General features: G+C 42.3%; 1 protein-coding gene across 2 annotated transcripts; it reads right to left on the reverse strand.

Annotated features, from left to right (window-relative positions):
- Positions 1 to 548: 548 nt before the first annotated feature.
- On the reverse strand, positions 549 to 19,238 carry LOC124219666 (mucin-2). 2 transcript variants are annotated; one of them, XM_046627559.2, is made up of 10 exons: positions 18,835 to 19,238; positions 11,435 to 11,755; positions 10,556 to 10,978; positions 8,083 to 10,025; positions 7,618 to 7,912; positions 6,416 to 7,060; positions 5,884 to 6,342; positions 4,951 to 5,469; positions 3,393 to 4,148; positions 549 to 3,313 (listed from the first exon to the last, which is right to left on the reverse strand). In XM_046627559.2, the coding sequence occupies exons 1-10, from the start codon at positions 18,835 to 18,837 to the stop codon at positions 2,180 to 2,182; spliced, it is 6,498 nt and encodes a 2,165-aa protein (XP_046483515.1). In that variant the 5' UTR covers positions 18,838 to 19,238; the 3' UTR covers positions 549 to 2,179. The 2 variants fall into 2 exon arrangements, with proteins under 2 accessions (XP_046483515.1, XP_046483514.1); XM_046627558.2 differs by lacking the exon at positions 18,835 to 19,238 and adding an exon at positions 17,722 to 17,745.
- Positions 19,239 to 20,780: the final 1,542 nt, after the last annotated feature.

Below are 20,780 nucleotides of genomic sequence, written 5' to 3' on the forward strand. Positions count from 1 at the left end.
TCGAAATTAAATATCTCATAATTAACGGCATTGACCGAATTTTAAGAAAATAAAATTAGGAACGTTTTTCTCTTTCGTTACATGCAACTTATATGAACTAGACGATCCGAATAATTGCTCGAGTTACTTGGAGCTCATTCCACTATAAGAAAAAACGAACTGAAATATCGTCGATCCAATACCCAAATTTAGTTTCAATTGAATGTCTATAAAATTGAGAGTATAGCCTAAGTTGAAATTATGAATAGTTAATTTTTTATAATAATTCACACGGAATAAAAAAATCGAATCAATCTTAAGAACCTTTCTTTTCTTACTTCCTTCGTGTTTGCGTGTAATAAGTATAATTTACACAAGAATTTTAACACGTACATATTTGCGATGCGTGGTGCGTACGAAAGGCTTATAACAGTTCTTATCTATTTTCCTAAGTATGTATAAACAAATGTGCGCCGCACGATTAAACAGGCGAGTTTACAGCTGTTTATCTAATTTTACAATAACGAGAGGTTGAAGTTCTTCCTCATGCATGATCTTGAAGGCCATCGACTCGAGATCGCGAGCTGAAAAATAATTTCGATTGTTTTTTTTTTTTTTTTTTCACAAGTTGTTATCACTAATCGGTATCCGAGTCCGCGGATTATTCCAGCGATTAAACCAGCGCTATTTACACGAAGAGGAACACGAAGTTAGAGCTTGACGATATTATAATTGTAAAGAGGTCGGATTATTCGCTTCGCGCACGTGTAAACGCATTTTAGGGCATTGGCAAGGTTTAATCTACGGTCGGAAAACGGCAGAGGCATCAAAGCACGGCGAAGCCCTTCATCGTTCTATTTCCGACGAATAAAAGCTTCACAGATAAAAGCGTTGATTATTGCCTGAGAAACCTGAAAATTTCTCGTTACAAAAGTAACATTTTCAGGATATGAAATGCGTGAAGTTTGAGGCTCAATTTAAGTTGGGCTAACAATTCAGCGCTTTTACCCATTATTGCCGGTATGCCAATTTTGACAAATGAAGAAAATACCGATTTTCTGTCAAATAAAAATTGTCTGAAAATTTTCTTAAATGTAATTCAAACTTTTAAGCTATCGCTTGAGAATTTTATTCAACCGAGCGATACGTTAGAGTAAAATTTTTGGCACGTGGATACGAATAAGCCGTGAAATAAAAGGGTCAATGTGACATCGCGTTTCTGTGAGTTTACTTTGGCAGAAAGTGAAAAAGCGAGCGAGGAATCCTCTCGATATAAGATATTATAGGTAGGCACGTCGAGGCATCGATCTTACAGCGAAAGGGTGATACCCGTAGGATTCTTGGGCCAAAAATTTTTATACTTCCGCAATATATTACTACGCGCACCCCGAGTGGTTTCGAATACACACGTACATGTGTACATTTATACCGTGTATTATACATATTTCATACATCTTACAAGTTCGGTAAAAATTCTGTTCGATCGTATTTATCATAAGTATTAAGTGTATTATTTTTCATACAGGTTTTTTCCTCAACTCTCCTTCTTCTAGCGACCAATATTTCATTATAAATTGTAGGAATATTAAGTTAAATAATAATATATAATATGATAATAATAATAATAATAATAATAATGTCACATAATTAATTAATGATAATTGTATCGTTTCATTAAATAAATGGTATTACGAGTCTTTAAGATATATACTTTCGATTTCTGATCTTCTTTAAATATATGCCACTGTTTGTTTTCATTTCTATTCAGTATTCCTATACGTGTATATATGTTTTTTTTTTCATGTGAATGTATCTACATGTAATATGTACTGATATATATTTATAAATATTACTAATGCGTAGTGTCTTAATAATTTATATATGATACAATGATTTTATGTAATAGAAAAAAGAAAGTGATAATAGTAGTTCATCAGTTAGTTGTAATTTGGTACTTGAGTATGTATATGGAGAGAAATATCAATAATATACGCGCCGACTTTCGATCGAGAAAATTATTGGAAAATAATAAGTGAATAACGCAGAAAGTTTCGTCTAAATTGACTGTGTATTTTCAGACTAGTGCTCTGCGTGAGAAGTTTAAACGGTGATTGATGTTTTCAAGTAATAAATTACGCCCCCTGAACCGCAAACCTGTCAGATTACTTCAGGTTTGAAAAAATTAAGAAGAGAATCCCGTTTATCTTCGTTTAACCGATTTGGTCTTGACGCAACGACCTCTGTAACATATTTCCGTCATGTGAGAGACCTCGGTAGTAGTCGACGTTCTCAGAACTTTACCGAGCTGATCATCCTTGGTACTTGAAGTCGCAACGGTGGTCGTGGCCACCGGAACTTCCGTCGTAAGCTCGTCGGGAGAAATGGGGACTTCCGGTGTGGTGTTAGGAGTGAAATTGACCGTTGTCACCTGCCCCGGAGTCGTCGTCTGATCGACTTTCGTCATTGTCGTGGTCGCCACGTCCTCGGCTTCCGTCTTTTCCGCCCGCGTCTCTACGCTGGCGTTGCTCTTCCGATCAGAAAAGACGGGCGTTGAGTCAACCGTACTCGTTTCTTCCGATGCCAAGGCCGGAGTAGTCGGTTCTTCGGCTCCTTCCATGGTTTTGAAGAAGGCGTCAACGTAGCCAGAGATGCTGTGAGCCAGCGTGGTCTCCTTAACCTCATCATCTTCCGGATCTTCAGCGACCGTGTATTGCAACTTTGGATCAACCGTGACGAACTTTTCTTCCTCCGCCTTCTCCGTCACCGTTTCGTAGTCGTGTTTCCACCACGGCTTCGCCCGATGCTTGGAATGGAAGCGGTGGTCCTCTTTGATCACCGACTCCCTAAGTTTCGTCAGCCTTTCTTCAGACTTTGTAGAGACATTCTGACGTTCGGTTGTCGCTTCCGTCACAAACTTCTCATTTTGCATGGTAGTCGGAAGGTTGCTGGTCTTCTGGCTCTGCGTTGTAGTCCATTGCGTGGTCGGTGTTTCGGTGGTGGTCGTTGCTACGGTAGTGCTCGAGGTTTTTTCCAGATCGTCCGGAACGCTGGTCATCGTCGTCGTGACGGCTTCGACGGCTGGTTCTTCATCGCTATTCTTTGTCATCTCCTCGAAGAACTCTTCGAGGAAGGATTTAACGGTCGTCGATGGTTCGCTGGTTGTCGAACTGACCGTCGTCGGAGTCTTGGATTTGTCGAAACGCTCAGTCTCTTCATGGCTCTGCTTTTCGGGGAACAGGGTATTCCAGGCCGAAGCCACGTGCTGCGATTCAGCGCTGACGAAATCGTCCGATGGCCTTACGCGTACCCGGACACGTCGTCGTCTTTGCGTGGTCTGAACGATAAACAATTAACGAACCTCATAAGTAAGAAAAAAGTAACACCCAAAATGACTAACGGGATTGTATACTTACTCTCTTAGTGGTCGTCGGCTCTTCGGGGTGTTCCGAAGTGGCGGATTCTCGTTGGCCAGTTTCGTCTTCACCGTCTTTCGTTGCCAAGGTCGTTGGAACTTCGGTCGTCACGACGACGGGATCTTGAGTGACCTTCGGGGTCGCGTTCAAGTCAGTTTTGGTCTCATTCATCGTCGCTTCAGCCTTTTCAGGAACAGTTTCTGAGCCCTGACCGTTGTTCCAGAATTGAAGCGCGTTCAGACGGCTCGGACTGTCTTTAAGGGGGTCGTTTATCTGCTCAACGAACTGTCTGCCATGAAGCGAGCCCCGGTTGCCCCTTTCCTTGAGCTCGAGACCCTCTTTCTTAGCGTTTCCAAGGTAGCTTGCATTCACGACGATACTTATCGGCGGTTCGGAGCCACCGGTTTTGTCAGACAAGAGATCCGGTCCGGCTGTAATGATGTCGAATGACGAGTCATCGCTCTTTTCTTGCCTTTGAATATCTTTCGCACTTCCAGATTGAACGTGGTTCGCCAATGAGCTCGGCTGGAACGATGACAGGGTCAATTTAGTCGACCATTGACTTTCCGCGCCGTCAATGTCGCTTGCCGGCTTTCTTCCAAGGTGACCTGCAGGGTCGAACGTCCCTCTGTTCAACTGGGTGTACTTGCGGTGAGTCGAACTCGCCAACTGCGTTTGATCGTACTCTTCTCTGGGCTCTTCGTGACTCGAACCGATGCCGAAGTTCAGGACGAAGTCCGAGCGAGGAAACTGTAGCTAGAAATATTCAAGGCGAATTTGATTATCTATATTTTCACGTCAATGAAGCGGCTCCAGAACTCACGATTTAGCGGATTATCTGCGGTAGGTTATATGTGTGATTTAGGGGAAAAAATTGCCCAAGTTTAAAGGGCACCTTAAAGATCGACCCTAATTTCTCACCAGGTTTTCTCCTCGACTTTCAACCTACCCTACGAGCTAAATTACGGATTCTTAAACCATGACCTGACTGCTTACAACAGTATGATAATAATCCTGCAGAGGGGTGTATTTTAAATCCCATGAATAAATTGACATTCGTGTTTTAATGCGGTCTACCACTTAGTGGCTTTATCCTTTTATACCAGGTTTCCCAACCTCTCTTACTTCCTTGACTTGCTGATTAATCTCGAATTCGCAAGATTTTCTACCAGAAATACTATAGCGACGCGTTCAGTAATTGAGTAATGGAATGGTTTCAAAATTCAAATGATATTAGAATTATGATTCAAATAGTGGTTATTGAATTGGATTCAAATAATAGAGGTGCGTGTACTCCGCGTGGACGCAGATCGATAGTAAACCGGAATCTTATATCAACGCATTGGAGGAATTGGTTTATGGTCTGGGGAGGCCGTATCACCTGTTTGCCATTTGTCAGACATTCGAGCCGACGTTTTCTCCACCCCCGAAAAAGCCCGTGTTCCTGACAAAACTTGAAGAATTACCTCCACTTTCTCTCTCTCTCTCTCTCCCTCTCTCGCCAAAAAGAACGAGGGTAGAAATATTGGTCTTAAATCACCGTCAAGGGTATACTCACATTTTCATTCTGTTGAAAAGCGCTCAGTTGTACCGGTCTCTGCAGAGCCTCGGCTTGAGGAAGGCTTTCCAAATTTGGGGTGTTCAATTCCTGCTTGAAGAGGGTTCGCAGGTCTGTTTCTTCGGGTGGAGCTGGAATCCCTTGAATTATTTGCGGTGGGTAATTTTCGTCGAGTGGTAATTCATTGCTTGAGTCCAACACGGGTTCGGTCGTGGTCGTTGTGGTCGTCGTTGTCGTCGATGTTGTCGTCGTCCTCTTCTTTGCAGGTCTTCTGCCCCTGTTGCGAGGCCTGATGGTCCTTGACTCCTGGTCGTTGTGCACCCTCGGTTTGACAGTGTAAGCCTCTTCCTCAAGGCCTTGCGATGCGACGTTTGCTACGCGTGGTGACTCCGTCGTGGATCTGGTCAACGGTCGTCGGTTCATGATTTGATACCTTGATCGATTCTTCAACGTTTCAGAATGTGGACTGCTGACTTCGACAGGCGAGTCGTTCGACGATTGAACCTCGTGCGATTGAACCTGAAACGAGGAAGAATGAAACCATGTCAGTGTCTGTCGATGGCAGTAAGCCTTCTCCGTTCTATAAGTCCAGAGCACAATGCATAATTCTGAAGGTGGAGGATTTGAAAAATTAACAGAAAAAAACGCTCTTTAGTCTTAAGTCTTAAGACTTATTTTTACTCGCGCGGTTCTGCCTGAAGAAGTTTCGATCGACTTAAGACTGCCAATCGCTGCAAGAGTCATAAATAATTTCCGACTCTTCTTTAGGCGTGAAATAAAAAGCCGTCAACCGAGGAATACTCTGACACTTTTTACACCAATTCCAAAAGATCGTAATACCTTTGTTTCAGATCATGCAAAGGTTCTTATTCCTTGCCTAAACTTTGTTCAGAAGAAAAATGAAATAGTGATCATGACCTAGTGAGTATCTACCTGATCGTGTTTAGGTCTGTAGGTGCCAACATTCTCGTTATTTTCATCGCTGATAGGATGGATGGGTTTGAAGCTTGGAGGTCTGATGAATCCGTACTCAATTTCCTCGTCGCTACCTTTATCGTAGCTCTTTGGTGCCTGAGTTGTGGTAGTCGTGGTAGTGGGTCGTTGAGGAGGTGCCTGAATCCGGACGTAGTCGTTGTTGGCCGTTTGTCCACGCTGATTCGCCTGAGAGCGATTCCTGGACCTTGTTCGAGAGCCGGGTTGCGTTCTACTCGACGAAAGCTGCCTGTCCTGATTGACCGCGCTGAACCGGACGAATTCATCCCTGGATCCGGTCGGCCGAGTCTGAATAGCTGAGTCGACGCGGGGGCGGTTGCCGTTCTGACCCAGCCGCGTGCGCACTCTTTGCCGAATAATTGATGGCGTCGAAGTTGAGGTTGGCCTTGGGGTCGTGACCTGGAACGGGAAAAACAGGGTTCAAGAGACTGTGAATTTTGGAACGACCAACGCTTGTCAACGCATCGCTCACCTCTGGCGCTTCAGTAGTCGTGCTGGTGGTCGTGAAGCCGTTGCTGTCGTCCGATGGCCGGTTGTAAACCGGTCCAGACGTTGGGCCTTGTGCATCAAGGTGCTGCTCGGATTGAATCGAGTCGGGGGGTGACAGCTGGTGGTTTGGAACAGGAGCTGATCCGTAAACTTGATCGCGGTTAAAGTCGTTGTATTGGAAGCTGTTGGTGGTATCCTTCCCTTGGGAATTTGCTGGTTGATTATCGTATAATTGAGCTGTGGTTTGGGGGTATTCAGCCGTTGGTCCCAGGGCCCCGATTTGGGGCTGGAAATTGAAACCATTCAACGAACTCGCCTCAACGCTTGGAAAACCGGCGTGATGGTCCATTTCCTGGATGCCTTGAACGTGCTGTTGGAATACCTGAGCTCCTCCATCTGTCCCGACAACTGCTTCCGGTACAGATGCACCGTGAAGAGGTTGGGCTTCGGCTTGCAGACCGTCGTTTGAGATGCTGGTTGGGCTTGGTGATGACTGGAAGACTTCCTCAGGATTCTGGATCGGCGCCGTTGATCCCTGGAGAGAATGTCTCGGAGGGATATTCGGGTGGTTTGGTTCCTGGTTTTGGGCGTTCTGCTCCTGCTGCGAGATCACAGCATCCGGATGAGCCTGAGGTGCAAAGATATTGTTTATTGGGATGCTATCGGATTACTATAATTCTAGAAGAGTTTCAAAACAGAAATAATTCCGGTTCTTCTAACCAAAGCGCCGAGTCTGAAATACAAATCTTATTTAACGAAATTGTTCAGGGTTAATCGATTAACGACATTGCTTATTTAGATTGCTAAGAAGTTTTTACATCACATTCTATTTTCATATGGCAAAATATACAAGTCACGTGCAGTACAGAGCTGTACGATAACTCAAGTTACCAATTGAATCCGTGCATAAATTCTCTATCCCAAAACGAAGCCGGTACTTGTATAACTCAACATCGCGTGCTTGTGCAAATATTCTCGATTCAATCCAATACAACGAACCACAAACATCGTCCGACTTCTCCGACAACACGGAGTAGGAATCTAATAACTGAAATTCGTCTCAGTCTTGGCTTTAAAAATGTCCATCGATTATCCCGGAGAGACGTCAAGGCCCAGGCGCCGGCAGTCGGGAATATCCTCGAGCTCTAATAGCACGTAGATTAAAGAAGAATGGGGATAGTGTACCTCCGGTTGGACCGCATTCCGGTCACCACCTCGTCCCCTGTATCTCAGATGATTCCTCTCTACGGGTTTTCTATGTTGCTCAGCGGCGTTGAAGTGACGGGTTTTCTCTCGTGTCTCGGGTAGCTTTGCCTTGGTCGGTTCGTACGTTGGTTCTTGGTAGGCTTCCGTAGTCGTCGCGTATCCCTGGCGCACCCTTGATCTGCTGTAAGGTCGTAATCGTGATCTCTCGGTGACCGAGGATCTCGTTGAAGGGTATTCCGTAGTTGTTGGTGGTCTGGTCGGAACGATCCTGCCTCTGAAATTGATGTTTTTTGTTACGTCTTCGTATAATCATGATGAATATCATAAAAATGTCTAAGAATATACCAACGTTTGTGAGATAAAGAAAAAATCGCTGTTCAACATCTTTTAGTCTGTTAGTTGAATTAATTTCCAACTAAGATATTGAACATTTTTTACTCTTACCTTTGTCTTCCGCGGGTTCTGTAAGTCGTGGTGGAGGGTTCGGTTGTTGTTGTCGTTGTGGTTGTGGTTGGCGGGGTCGTTGGTGCTTCGTGGGTGGTCTTTTCGACGAACTGGTTACGTTCGTAGAGTGAATTGACGAGACTCGGTAGTTGCTGAGATATCCTGGGTAGTTCATTGGGAATCGAATACTGCGTCGGTCCCTGTGAGAGCCCTGCAATTTCGGCGGTTTCTTGAACGGCGGGCTGCTCATTCACTACAGGCTTATAAGCCTGGCCGACTTCCTCCTGGAACTGGTTGTGTTGCAGGGTTGAAGGTGTCGTCTCAGAGTTGTATCCAGCGGTTCCGTGACCCTGTTCCTCGACGTAGAACTGCCTGAACTTCGTCTTCGTAACAATCGTCTCGGTCGAGGGATGATACTGTGGCGTTGACGAGGTCTGGGGCGACCTGTCGTCGTTATAGAATTGCCTATGTCTGTATCTCGTTCCCCCGGGAAACGGGGTCGAAGAGAATCCAGATTGGTAGCTGGGGGTCGTAGTGGCGATGAGTGCCTCCTGGGAGAATTCGGGGGTGGATTGAGGCGCATAGGGAAGAGATGGTGTGGTGGCGTAAGCGTTGGGTTCGACGATCGGTGCGGTCACCTCGACACCGTCGAGAACCCCAGGCTCGTCTTCCAGGGTATTTACGACAACGGAGCCGATGTGCGGAGCAGGGAACGGGATCTTCGAGTATCCTGGGGGAGGTTTGAAGCTGAGGGGAGCCACAAAGAACGGAAGCTTGTCGACCTTGCGCTCCACGCGGTTATTGTCGATGGCGGAGAGGTAGGGCAAGTCGAACTTTGCGTAGCCGGGCGGCGGGTCGAGGTTGGTCGGTCCAACGAAGACCTGGGGTGCGTCGGGACCGACCGAGTCGAGAACGGATATGGTCTTGGCGTCCTTAAGGATGCTGAGGACATCGGAGACTCGCAGATCCTCTGGGTTTTTAACGGGGCTGGTGCTGCCCATGTAGACGGACAGCGGTGGTTGGTTGGGCGAAGGTGTGGTCGCCGCTTCCTGTCGGCCACCGTGTCGCTGGCGTCCCTTAGTCCTCGGGCCTTGATTCTTGGGTCTGACGGTCTCGGTCAGGTGTTGTTGCTGGGCCTGATTACGAGCTCGATTTTGGGCGTCAATGCTCGCTGCCTCGTCTTGGGCCCTGCGCTGCTGCTCGATGGTCTCTTGGTGGGCCTGACGGTGGGCCTCGAGCTGAGCGCGGGCCCGCGCTTCGTCCTCTGCCTGTTGGCGTTCCAGTTCACGTTGTTGCTCGAGCGATCGCTGGATCTCGATCTCCTTCTGCCGCTCAAGGGCGGCCAGCTTGTCTATCTCGGCTTGACGGGCCAGCGTTTCTTTTCGCCTCCGTTCCTGCGCCCTGATCTCGGCAATTTTCTTCCGCTCCAATTCCTCCTGACGCCTAATTTCCTCCCGGCGTGCCACCTCTTTCTTCAGCTTCTCAAGCTCCTTCTGTCTGGCCTCCTCCGCCTGTCTTTCCAACTCCTTACGCAGTTCCAGCTCCTTCTGACGCTTCGCTTCCTGTTCCCGCTGGACTCGTTCCTCGTGCAGCTTCGCTTGTCGCTCGAGCTCCTTCTGTTCCTCCTTCAAACGCGCGAGCTCCTTCTCTCGCGCCTCCTTCTGGATCCTGTCTCTCTCCAATTGATCCTGCTGCAGCTGGTACAGTATCTGCTGTGCGAATACCTGCTGCGACGTTGTCGGCCGAGTTCCCTCGATCCCTTGACTCACTCCCAGCAGTCCCGAATTATGGCCAGTCAATCGACCTCGCTGTGGTTGCTGATACTGAGTCTGCTGGAGTACTGACGACTGTTGCTGTTGCTCCAGAACTTGCTGCTTCCGGTTACGACCTCTCTGCGTCTTCTGCTGGGCCAGAGTTTCTGCAGGAACGTATACCAGTTGGACCTGCCAGAGAACATGTGGTGTTAGTATACCTTTTTCTGAGGTAGCGTACTTGGCGAGACGCCGACTATGGATTAAAAGTTTCACTTAGATTTGGCAGATAGTTGGCAAGTCTTTGGGACTATTCGTTTCCGATGCGATGTTACGACAGTCAATTATAAGCGTGTAAAGTCGAACATATGTCAACGTACGTTCACGACTGTCCTCAAAAACGTTGAGTTCGAAACATGGTCTGAACAAAAACTACAGACATCACGTGTAGTAACAGGAACAGTAAAATCTGGTATAATCATGTAAATTTAAACGTTTCGCTTGACTATTTTTTCATGTCAACAAGTCAATTTACACTCAACTCTAACACTGTTGACTGTAACGATTGAACAAAATTTGATATGTAGACAACTGTGAGCTTCAATAACACCCTTTTCATCAGTTTCCAATTACTTGACTTCATTTTTTTGTCGACAATAAGTCAAACATGGGTCGATTGTACAGTCTCACTTATCATTCATCATCAGTAATTGGGTTCTTACCTCTTCCTCGCCGTCATTCTGTCCGTTCAGCGAACTTGGCGTCGTCTGCGAGTTGAACTCATCGCTATTTTGATCATCCCGAATTTGTTGTTGTTGTTCCTGTTGCTGTTGCTTCGAGTTCCTGTAGTGTCCACCCTGTCTAGCCGCGTATTCTCTCGTCTTCCCTTTCGCACCAGAATGATTCTGCTCCTCATCCTGATTCTGGGCGTCTTGTTCACTCTGGGTTGACCCCTTCTGGTTATTCGCGGCCAGGAAGTTCTGGGCTGGGAATTCTGGTGGTTGGGGTTGGTTCCCCGGAGGAGGTGGAAGCAGGGCGTCAGGTGCGAGCTGAGGCAGCGTCTGAACATTGGCAAATGTGCTTTGGTGGAGCGCCGACTTCCGTTCTTCGTCGGTAGCGAAACCCTCCGGAAGGTAGGACTGGGCCTGGATAAAAAATTCACGATTCTAGTTTGTCCCGCAGTCTGTTACACCTGCGTCGAATCATGACTGACAGCGGGGCACGAGCCAACTTTCATTACAGATTTCGAACGGAATACTCCATCAGGAACTGCAGTTTCGTAATAGCCACATTTCTAATTTCCATTATAACCGTGTTAAGTAACCCGCTGCGGAATATGGTACGGCACTCGCTCTTGTCTCGATCCCCCCACCTTCCCCCCTGAATTTTTTTTATTTTCCTCCTTTTCTTTTTACGCTCGTAACGCTTTAAATTCTAGTTAAGGTGGTCGAAAAAAGAGCACAAGAAGTCGGTTCTCCAACCGCGGTGGTGTTGAATAACTAAAAACATGCCCGGGAGTTCGCAATTAGCCGCGGGGAGGGAAACAAATGAATTATGACAAAAGAGAAGAAGTAAAAAAAAAGTTTAAAAAAAATTCACACCTGAAGCAGCTGCTGCTGGGCTCTCAGCTGCTGCTGAAGAAGCAGCAGCTTCTGGATGCTCTCCTGCGTCTCTTGGATCTGCAGAAGCTGTTGCTGATACTGCTGCTGTAGCTCCGCTGGCAACGCAAGCTGCCGCAGATTTCCGGGATTTCCGTCGCCGCTTGGCCCACTTCCGCTTTCCTGGATCGACCTGGGACTCGCCAACGGGATCCATTCGCTGTTAGCGACTTGTCGCGACCATCTCTCACCCTTTGCTGACCCGAAACAGACCTCAAGGGTCAGGACGATCGCTAGCGCCAAGACCAGGCGACGCCGCACGATCTGGGAAAAAATGGAGAGAATTTGGTAAAGGGCGAAGGCCTTGTAAAATGGGCGACTGGCTTACGTGAGCATTTGTGACTCTGTGTGTGGGCGTTTTTAATTCTGTCTTTTTTTCGGTTTTTGTGCCCGTCCGGCACCGAGTGGTGAAATCGGTGGAAAGTTACTCGGTTCATTGTCAGTTTGATCGAGATTATTTCTCGAATTGATCGGACATCCGCGGAAAATTATACTTATAATGTACAAGGAGTATTAGAACGAGATTTTTCGCGGTGATTATGCAGTTTTTAACGTCAGGGATTTTTTTAATTTAGTCAAACGGACCTTTGCCTCTTTCTTTTTTATTCCTCTTCAGCATCAGAGAGCCTGAAATCTCGACGGTGTAAATTTGCATACCCCGAGCTGTGTTGTCTTTGCAGTTCAACATAATGATTATCATCAAGTAGAGTCAAAATTAGCGAAATTTCGTTTCAATCAAAGTTTGGAAAGCCTTACAACTGTCAAAGTTTTAAAAATCATTACTGTAACTGCAGTTATTACACTAATTGCGCAAAACCGCGAGTAAAGACAGAAAGAGAGAGAGAGAGAGAGAGAGAGATAAAAAAGCGGGAAAAAAGTCGTTAAAAAATCAGCCGGGCCGCACGAATCGAATAAGGAATCAGATAAATATCTACATAATCATACGCATTCGCTTCATATATATACCTATAAACACAATCACACGGTTGTTGCTAATAAATAACTTGGCGTTTTTCAAACCGTTTTGCGGTGGGCAAGATTTCTAATATCTCGCGGTTTGCTTCGACACGGTGATTATTACTCTCGAAGTGCATTATTGTAACAACGTTTTCGCTGTTTATGACTCATTTCATCGTCCTGGCCTAAGCGAAAATCTGAAACGAAGTCCTGAAATTGAAAAAAGTAAAAAACCGTTTAACTCTGGCCCGGATCTGATCGTTGCAGAAAACTTTTTGCGCCCCGATTTTATTGGCGTAAAATTTTTCACCTCCAATTATTCGCGGCTAAATTTTATCAGCTCGGGAGTCCGCGTTCCATTTTTTTCCTGATCCGAATCTGTCACGTTATACTTTTACTTCGAGTTCTCGACTATGCAGGCCGCGTGCAGCTCATACCTATTACTTATATTTTTAGAGAGTAATCGCGTTGTGCAGTTCGCCGGTGAATGTAGTCGGCCTTCTGAAATCTCACACCGGAACAACGGGGTGTAAAATGTGTAAGCGTGTATTTTAAACATGTCCGTACTATTGTACCTACTGTTATGTATGTTACGCGTCGCGGATAATTATAAGACCGTCGTTATATTTATAACTAATTATAAAACGCGTGCTTCTGCATTTATCGCCGTTATTAAATAGCCGAGCGATTCTCCGACTCTCCGGAATCGCGTGTCCGACGGTTTTAACTCGCATCCCCATTCAAATGATCCACCTTGTTATAAACGCTAAACTCTGTCCTGTACTCGTAGTATCTAGAGTGAGACTCTGCCTAACGAACTGTGCGCTATTTACTCCATGAATTCCCTGATTTCTAATAAATAATAATCAAAGGTTGAAAAATCGGCCAATTATTTATCGCAGGGCGGTTAACGATGAACGCTGTGCTAAAAATGAATCGATTAATCGATTGTTTCGTTGTTTTTTTTATTTTTGAAAAGGTGCGTTTCAAACCAACGTTACGTAAATAATTTTTTTTCTACGATTTATAGTTTTATTCAAAATATTTTTTAATTTTAGGCGAAAATATTCATTTACCTCTCACTTATTACATCAAATAGGTAGCCTATTAAGTAAGACGGTGATAATAATTGATACTCTAATCACATGAATTGAAATTTTATTGCGTCGTTCGCGGGAGTAAAAAACAAAAAACCAATTATGAGGAAAAATAATTGAGTTTGAAAAGCAATCGATTATACTCGATTAATCGGGGAAAAATAGCCGATTATTTTTTATCATTATTATCGTACGTGCGAAATTTCGATAATCGGTCAATTATAGTTTCAGTCGCTCGATGAGGGTATTTTTTTTTTCGCCTAAAAATGATAGGTACTAAGATTTTTAGCCTGCTTTACGAGTCTCTGAAACTGTGAAATAGGTCACGGCTATTTTCAAATCACGCAATAATATCCATTAATAATTTTAGTGAAAAAAGCAATTTTACCTTATTATACCGAGCAAGAAGTTGAATGAATTTTACAACAGGTATAATAAACTTTCTTTCCACCTAAAAAATAATTTATTACAGAAGCTAACGCGCCACTCGCATTTGACGTTCTGCATAATTTTTCCTAGGTGGATTTCTCCCAACGAAATAAATAAGCGAATGAATAAATAAATCGGTACTCTCAAAGATTTTTAATCCACTCAGTAAAGTCAGGATTTCTGATTACTTCGTTAACGATTTTGCAGCAAAAATGTGCAAATGGGGAAATAATTCAGGGCACAATTGGTCTCGAGATTCTGAATTAAAATATCGCTGGAATCGATGAATCGTCAAAAAATCGTAAAGATGGATTTTTTAACTGTCTTGTCTAGGCACGTGTGATTTTTTTCACAACAACAACATTAATCATAATAATAATAATACGAAAATGAAATTTATAAAAAAATAATCAGTAGCAAACAAGCGCAGAGAAAATTGTATAATTTATCAACACACGTGGAATAAACGAAAGTTTTATACAAGACTAACATTATGCTTAAATGTAAGATATTACTTTGTCCGATCGAGCAAGATGCGAATTATTTACAACGCTTTCGAAATTTCAGTTCAAAGTCGCGATTGGTATAAAATGTCTAGAAAATTGTAATACAATTTGAATGAAAGATAGAAGTGATTCCGGTGCGGAAGTGAAAACGTCGTAAAAATGATATAAATGAAAAAGAATAACAATAATAACGAATTCCCCCATCGACATTGGGTCGAGAATAAATACCGCCGAAGACCTTGGTGTCAATTTTATAGGGCATTCCAAATTCTTTCGTCTCTCTCGCGGAATATTTTCCGGAGAAAGTATGATATTAATTGACGCATGCGAAGTAGATAAATTCCCGCCGACATCCGCTCAACGAATTACAGATAAAACGCTAAACGCAGATCAAACTCTACGATAAATATTTAAACAAGCGGTATCCGCTCGGGCGATTAGAACCACATTTTTTTTTTTTTTTTTCTTTAGTCAGCCGGCTGCCGCACGATCCGACAATTCGGTCCGAATTTTCTGGTCTGACTCGCGTAAGCTGGCTGTATTGAATGGACCGTCCGCAGAGCAAATAACTTATTAAAAGGAGGTCAACACCTTTCTCTGTTAGCAAGAACGCCGCGCTGAATCCTCAGACTTGACTTACCCGCTTCGGTTCTCAGGCTTGATCGTTAGTTACAGATCCACGACATCCAGAATCGCGGCTTACGCCACAAACGATCGCAATTAATTATAATCGATCGATCCGTGTGACCCGGTCCGATTTTCCGCAGTCATTGCCATTGAATTCAACTTGATTTTTATCGCTGAAGGTGGGCGTTGCCACGTTGATTTACTCGTTTTTACTTTCTTCGATTATGTTAGATACACGATCTTTATGGATTTTTATTCCTACGGTGAGCCAAAAAAATGAACCTATAGAATCTATGGTCTTGGAATGATCTGTTTACCGAGAAAAAAAATTCTCACGTTTGGAGAAATTTTTAACTCAATTTTAAAAAGTGTCGCTGGCCGTGTGAAATTTGTTATTTGAATAATAGGCGAAAAAAATTTCCATGCATATTCTTGCAGGGCATTAAATTCTCTGAAAAAAGATCCTGGAGTTGATTTTGTAGACTCCAAATTCGTTTATTTACGGGCTGTGAAAGTCGAAGAAAAGCGGAAATGTGCGGTATAGCGTTGATAGAAAATTATAATCGAACTTTAACGAAAAATTAAGAACAAAAACGATTTACGGATACACAAGCAACACAGACCTTGCATTTCTGATAATCATTTCGGTTTACTTACGACCGTCGGCAATCGATTATATTACAATATCGTTATGCAAATGTTAAGAAACTTTGCAATTTTACACTAAAATCACTCAGTCGACAAATCGTCGTTACAAATATCACGTTATTGAGAAAACTCCTTTCGTTTCAATCTCTCTATTCGCATTGAACATCGGATATTTTTTCACTAAATTCATGCACTATTAAATGGTGTACAAGCTATTTTGTAACTTCGGTATGCAGCTATGAAACTGTGTATAAATTGTACTTTTTAGAACCGATCGTTGGATCGATGAAACAAGTCGAAATAAAGCTGAAAATACCTATATTAATAAATATCCCTCGAACAATTTCATAACCCAACGATCTACATTTTTGGAAATTAACCTTTCAAGTCACGCACTATTTTACTGAGTCAATCTTTATAAGAATATGATATTCTACGGTTTTTGGGGTCGGTAATTACGAATCTGAAATTAGAGTTAAAAAATTCAATATCCGAATCCGGATACAATATGACGGACAAAAATTACAAATTTGATCGAACACGGTCAAAAAACTCTATGCAGGGGTTTTCAGGATCGCTGATTAGATTTGCCATACCGAATTTTCAAAATGTGATTTCAGCTTCGTAATCAGCGACCCCAAAAACCGGTGGACAGAGTTTTTTCAGCGGATGCGATCGAATTTCAAATTTTTCTCCGCCATATTGAATCCGCCATCTTGATCAGCGATTCGTAATGAAAAATAGTAAAAACATCGCAAAGAAATATGTTCAACATACAAAATAGATGGTAAGAACAGTTGTCACAATGATTCAAAGGGTTAATACAATTACATTGGGTAGAAACGTGCGAAATGAAACGGTAAAAATGATCTCGCGACTTATCAAACGCTTTCCTCACTCTATCAGATCGAACAAAGAACGCGGCGAGCAAAACGATCAGCCTGATTGCTCGAATGAATTGACGAATGTAATATGCTGCGGAAAAAAAAAAAAAAAAAAAAACGTTATACAGGGAAATGTGGGTGTTTATGAAACGAGAAATGGTCGTGGTCAGTCAGCGTGAAACCGGTACTTCCTGGTTTATACCTAGGAACTCTATTTCTCTGTGCATCCGCATTTATAAGGTGTCCGTTTACTCGATTATGCAATTGCGTTTTAGCATTGGCTGCGAGATTTCGTCGCGATGCGTTTTTTCCGAAACCGTGTTCAAAGAAATCCGTGATTATTTATTCTCGTCGATTCGGTTAAATAGCAATTAAAAAATAGACCTATGACACCGGTAAACACGAATTTTGAGTCTGGGTTCTAGACGTCGAATATCGATTTCTTCTACGTAACTAATGAATAAAAAAATAGTTTTATCAGATAAAGTTTGATTTTTTAGAAACCAGAACGATATTTTGGATTCCAAAAAAAAATTACCCATTTTCTCAAACATTTATCCGTAAATTGCACTTAAAAAAACTTCGGTTTTGCATTTAAATCACTCTTATTCAAACATAACAATTAATAATAAACTAAAAACGTAAAAGAATTGATCAACAAAGTTTAAAAGTTCTTCTAAATTTTCTTACGGACTCTCTCGTATCAAACGCCAAACGTACAATTTCCCGTCATGCTCTAATTATACAACCATTGATAACGTTAATATCGATCAAAAACTTCAAGACTTGTTCATCAACGTAAAAGATGACAAAAAGAAACTTTATAATTAACAAATAAAAGTAAAAAGGTTATTACTCGATATTTAGAATCAACATTTATATATTTAGAATAGTAACTCAAAATAAAAAAACAAAAATTTCTCCTAACCTGTACTTATTGTTGGCGTCTATGAGTTAGATTTTTCATTTCGATCGACCCGAGAATAAACCACAATCTTTTACATTCAAATAATAAAAAAAAAAATAAATAAACAAATAAATAAATAAATAAATAAATAATCACCAGCTACTCGCACACTGACCCCGCTTTTTTTTTCTCGCAGCATCCCGCGGTCCAAAAATTACCGTTCCGTCTTTTGTCTCGTTGTGTCTTTCGTCGTTCGCGACTATCGCGAGAACAAAATGCGGCGGGATTTTAATTATTCCGAAGGCATCGCGGATCTAGAAGACTCGGGGAAAAAAGCCGTCTGGAAGCGCGAGGCGATTATCAAGAATCGCAGGAGCTCTGATATAGTGGGTCAGTGTGTGAACGAGCGTCTGGACAAATTCCTTTTCGAGAAAATCGTTTCCGAGAGGTGACGTCTTTTCTTTTTTTTTTTTTTTTTTACATCTTTCTGGTTTCTGCAATTTTATTTCTCTCTTTACAGGTATCCGATTTACGAAGAAGAAGAGATAAAGAGACGCGAAGAGGCGACAATCATCGGACTGGGACAGTTTACGAACTTTGTGAAGAAATTAATTTTGCTACTACGGTGAAACTAAAAAAGTAATTAATAATTCGTTTGCCAACTTTATAACTAAAATTTTTTATCTACTTTTTTCGTACATTACAAATACACAATTGATGAACTATGCTCGTTTGCAAATGAATACAGTAATTAAAAACTCATTCATTCGATCCAAAATTTGAACATCTTCTCTTATTCTGTAGTACAGAAAAAAAAAATTATCGATGCCTGACCCGTATTTCCAAGCCTTTCGTCACTCCGGTCTGATAATTGCTTTCTAAATTTGTTTTCGGTATTTTATATGCTTGTTACGTTTTAATAACGCAACGTTAATTACAACAGCGTATACCTTTCTTGTTTTACCTTTTTTAATCAAGAAACTACGTGTTTTCTTGACAACAAAAAATTAAAAGAAAATAAAACTGTCTGTAATATCACAGCGTATCAATTATTAGAAATTATTTATCAACGTTTTTTTCGCTTCTCGCATAATTCGGCAAACGTTTCTTTTGCCGGAGACTTCGATACGCGACGAAAGATTTTCGATTTTATTCCTACGGCTAAATTTTTTTTTTTTCAAGTTTCTCTTCGATCGTTTCGCGATGAGAAAAAAAAAAAAAAAAAAAAATAAACCCCAAGACGTTTTTCAATAACCTAAGTAACAAACAATATGACAAATAAACTCACCATCGTGAATATAAGCCCGTCTTTCCTATCCTTCACTTATTATCTTCGATCACTTTGTGGAAATTTCGATGTTGTCGAGAGAAAAAAAAAAAAAAAAAAAATCGATCCACGCAAAAACAGCCCGATTCTATTAATCCGCCTTATATCCTTGCTCCCTTCGTCTAATCACTGATTACCGCACTGCCCGGTGTCCATATCGATCACTCCAACAACGATCCGATCAACGATTAGTGAAAATGTTTTGTTTTTTTTTTCCCCACGGTTTATTATTCCGAAAATTGGCAACGAATAAAACGAAATTTGGCTTAGGGAAAAATTCGAACAAACAAGGATAATAAAATTGTTTCTCCTACGGTACGTTCGTCATCAACGACCGGTATAAAACACCCGACCCGATCTCTCGGCAAGACTTCGTTTCTTTGAAAGGATGCGATCGCGGTTGGACAGTCTATATACTCTCCCCACCATGATATTCGGATGGATATCCTCTTACGCCGTTGCTGCTTGCAGTAAACTCGCCGCTTACACATCGAAGTCCACTTGTCTTCGGGGTGCTTTGCTTCTCCTTCGCTCCCGCTGAATTCTGATCGTTCGGTGGTCAACGAGAAAGACTTTCCTTTCCAGCTCTGGCTGAGCCGAGAACTAGTCGAGACTGTATTTTCCCCGTCAGCTGTGTACTCGAGGAAATGTTCAACAGGGTGGTGTAAAATAAAAAGACTCGATAATTCTGTCGCAGAGACAAAAATTTACCATAGTTTACGTAGACTGTCAATTGTTTGATTTTATTGCACTTGATCGCAGAATTTTCTTCATTTCTCATAAAATTATTAACGGAATTGATAATCGTGTTACCGTTTCACCCTTTGAGTCGTATTGGTTGATGTTCTTACAATTTTTTTTTTTTTTTTTTTTTTTATGCATTCAGAGAACTTTTCTCAACATATTTCTTTGCGATGTAATGTAAATTATTATTTTTAGAAACAAATATATTGGAAAAAAGTCGTAAAAATTGAAGGAACAATTCGTTTCCGAGAAAGTTACTCTTCGATACACGTACACTTGTTTGACATGAATTACAAGTTTTTGGGACAGCTGATAACGAATCTGAAATCCGATCTTATAAATTCAAGATGGCGGATCCAACATGGCGGAGAAAAATTTCAACCTCGATCGAATCCGGAGAAAAAAAAAATTTGTCCAGGGGTTTTTCGGGTCACTGATTACGAATCTGAGATCGGATTTTGAAAATTCAATACGGCAGATCCGATCAGCGATCCTGAAATCCCCTGCATAGAATTTTATTATTTTATGACATTCCTGCGACTCCGATCAGCCTCCTAGACGAGTTTCAGTCTCGGGTCTAGATCATGGGTGAGAGTCTGTACGAACTGGTTTCTTTTTTCTACAACGCGAGAATTTGACAGTGCGATAAAAAATCGATAGATCGTTATTGGGGTACCGGGCGTACCTTTAAAACGTATAAAATTTATTTATTTATTTATTATTTATAAGCGCGTTAGATCGAACTGGTCAAACTTGATTTTCGCTCACCTCTAGCTAAAGAAACTCCCCTCCCGAAAAATCCGTCCAACTTTTTCTTCGACATTGAATTTCACCGGCGCGCGTCGACGTATCCGGTAAAACAGGTTTCTTCTTCATCGTTATTTCCGGTTTTTTCTTTTTTATCGCTTCCGCATATCGCCTCTCTTCCGTCGATAGTTTTCACCCCTTCGGGTTAAGCCGACGTAACCTATCGTATTTATCAACTTTATCGAGTTCAACTGACGTGTAAAATGGATAAAAAAAAAAAAAAATAAAAAAAAAATCACCTTTGTACGGCATCGAAGTACCTTCTGCGTGTTCATCTAGGTCTGTCCGAGCGAGTATAACGTATAACTTCGAATATCCTTTCACTGCAGAAGCAAAGGCTTGTAAGAATTGCCGTG

The sequence above is a fragment of the Neodiprion pinetum genome, chromosome 5 (assembly GCF_021155775.2).
Source record: "Neodiprion pinetum isolate iyNeoPine1 chromosome 5, iyNeoPine1.2, whole genome shotgun sequence".
In the NCBI taxonomy this organism is placed as follows: domain Eukaryota; kingdom Metazoa; phylum Arthropoda; class Insecta; order Hymenoptera; family Diprionidae; genus Neodiprion; species Neodiprion pinetum.

What these genes read in the sequence shown, in the direction of transcription:
- LOC124219666 (XM_046627558.2), bottom strand. Translation starts at nt 17,745, where the DNA reads ATGCTGCGAGAAAAAAAAAGCGGG. An exon ending in AGAACCCGCGGAAGACAAAG is followed by an intron (nt 7,913 to 8,082) that starts GTAAGAGTAAAA and finishes CATCAATTTCAG; the next exon opens with AGGCAGGATCGTTCCGACCA. An exon ending in CGACTACTGAAGCGCCAGAG is followed by an intron (nt 6,343 to 6,415) that starts GTGAGCGATGCG and finishes TTCCCGTTCCAG; the next exon opens with GTCACGACCCCAAGGCCAAC.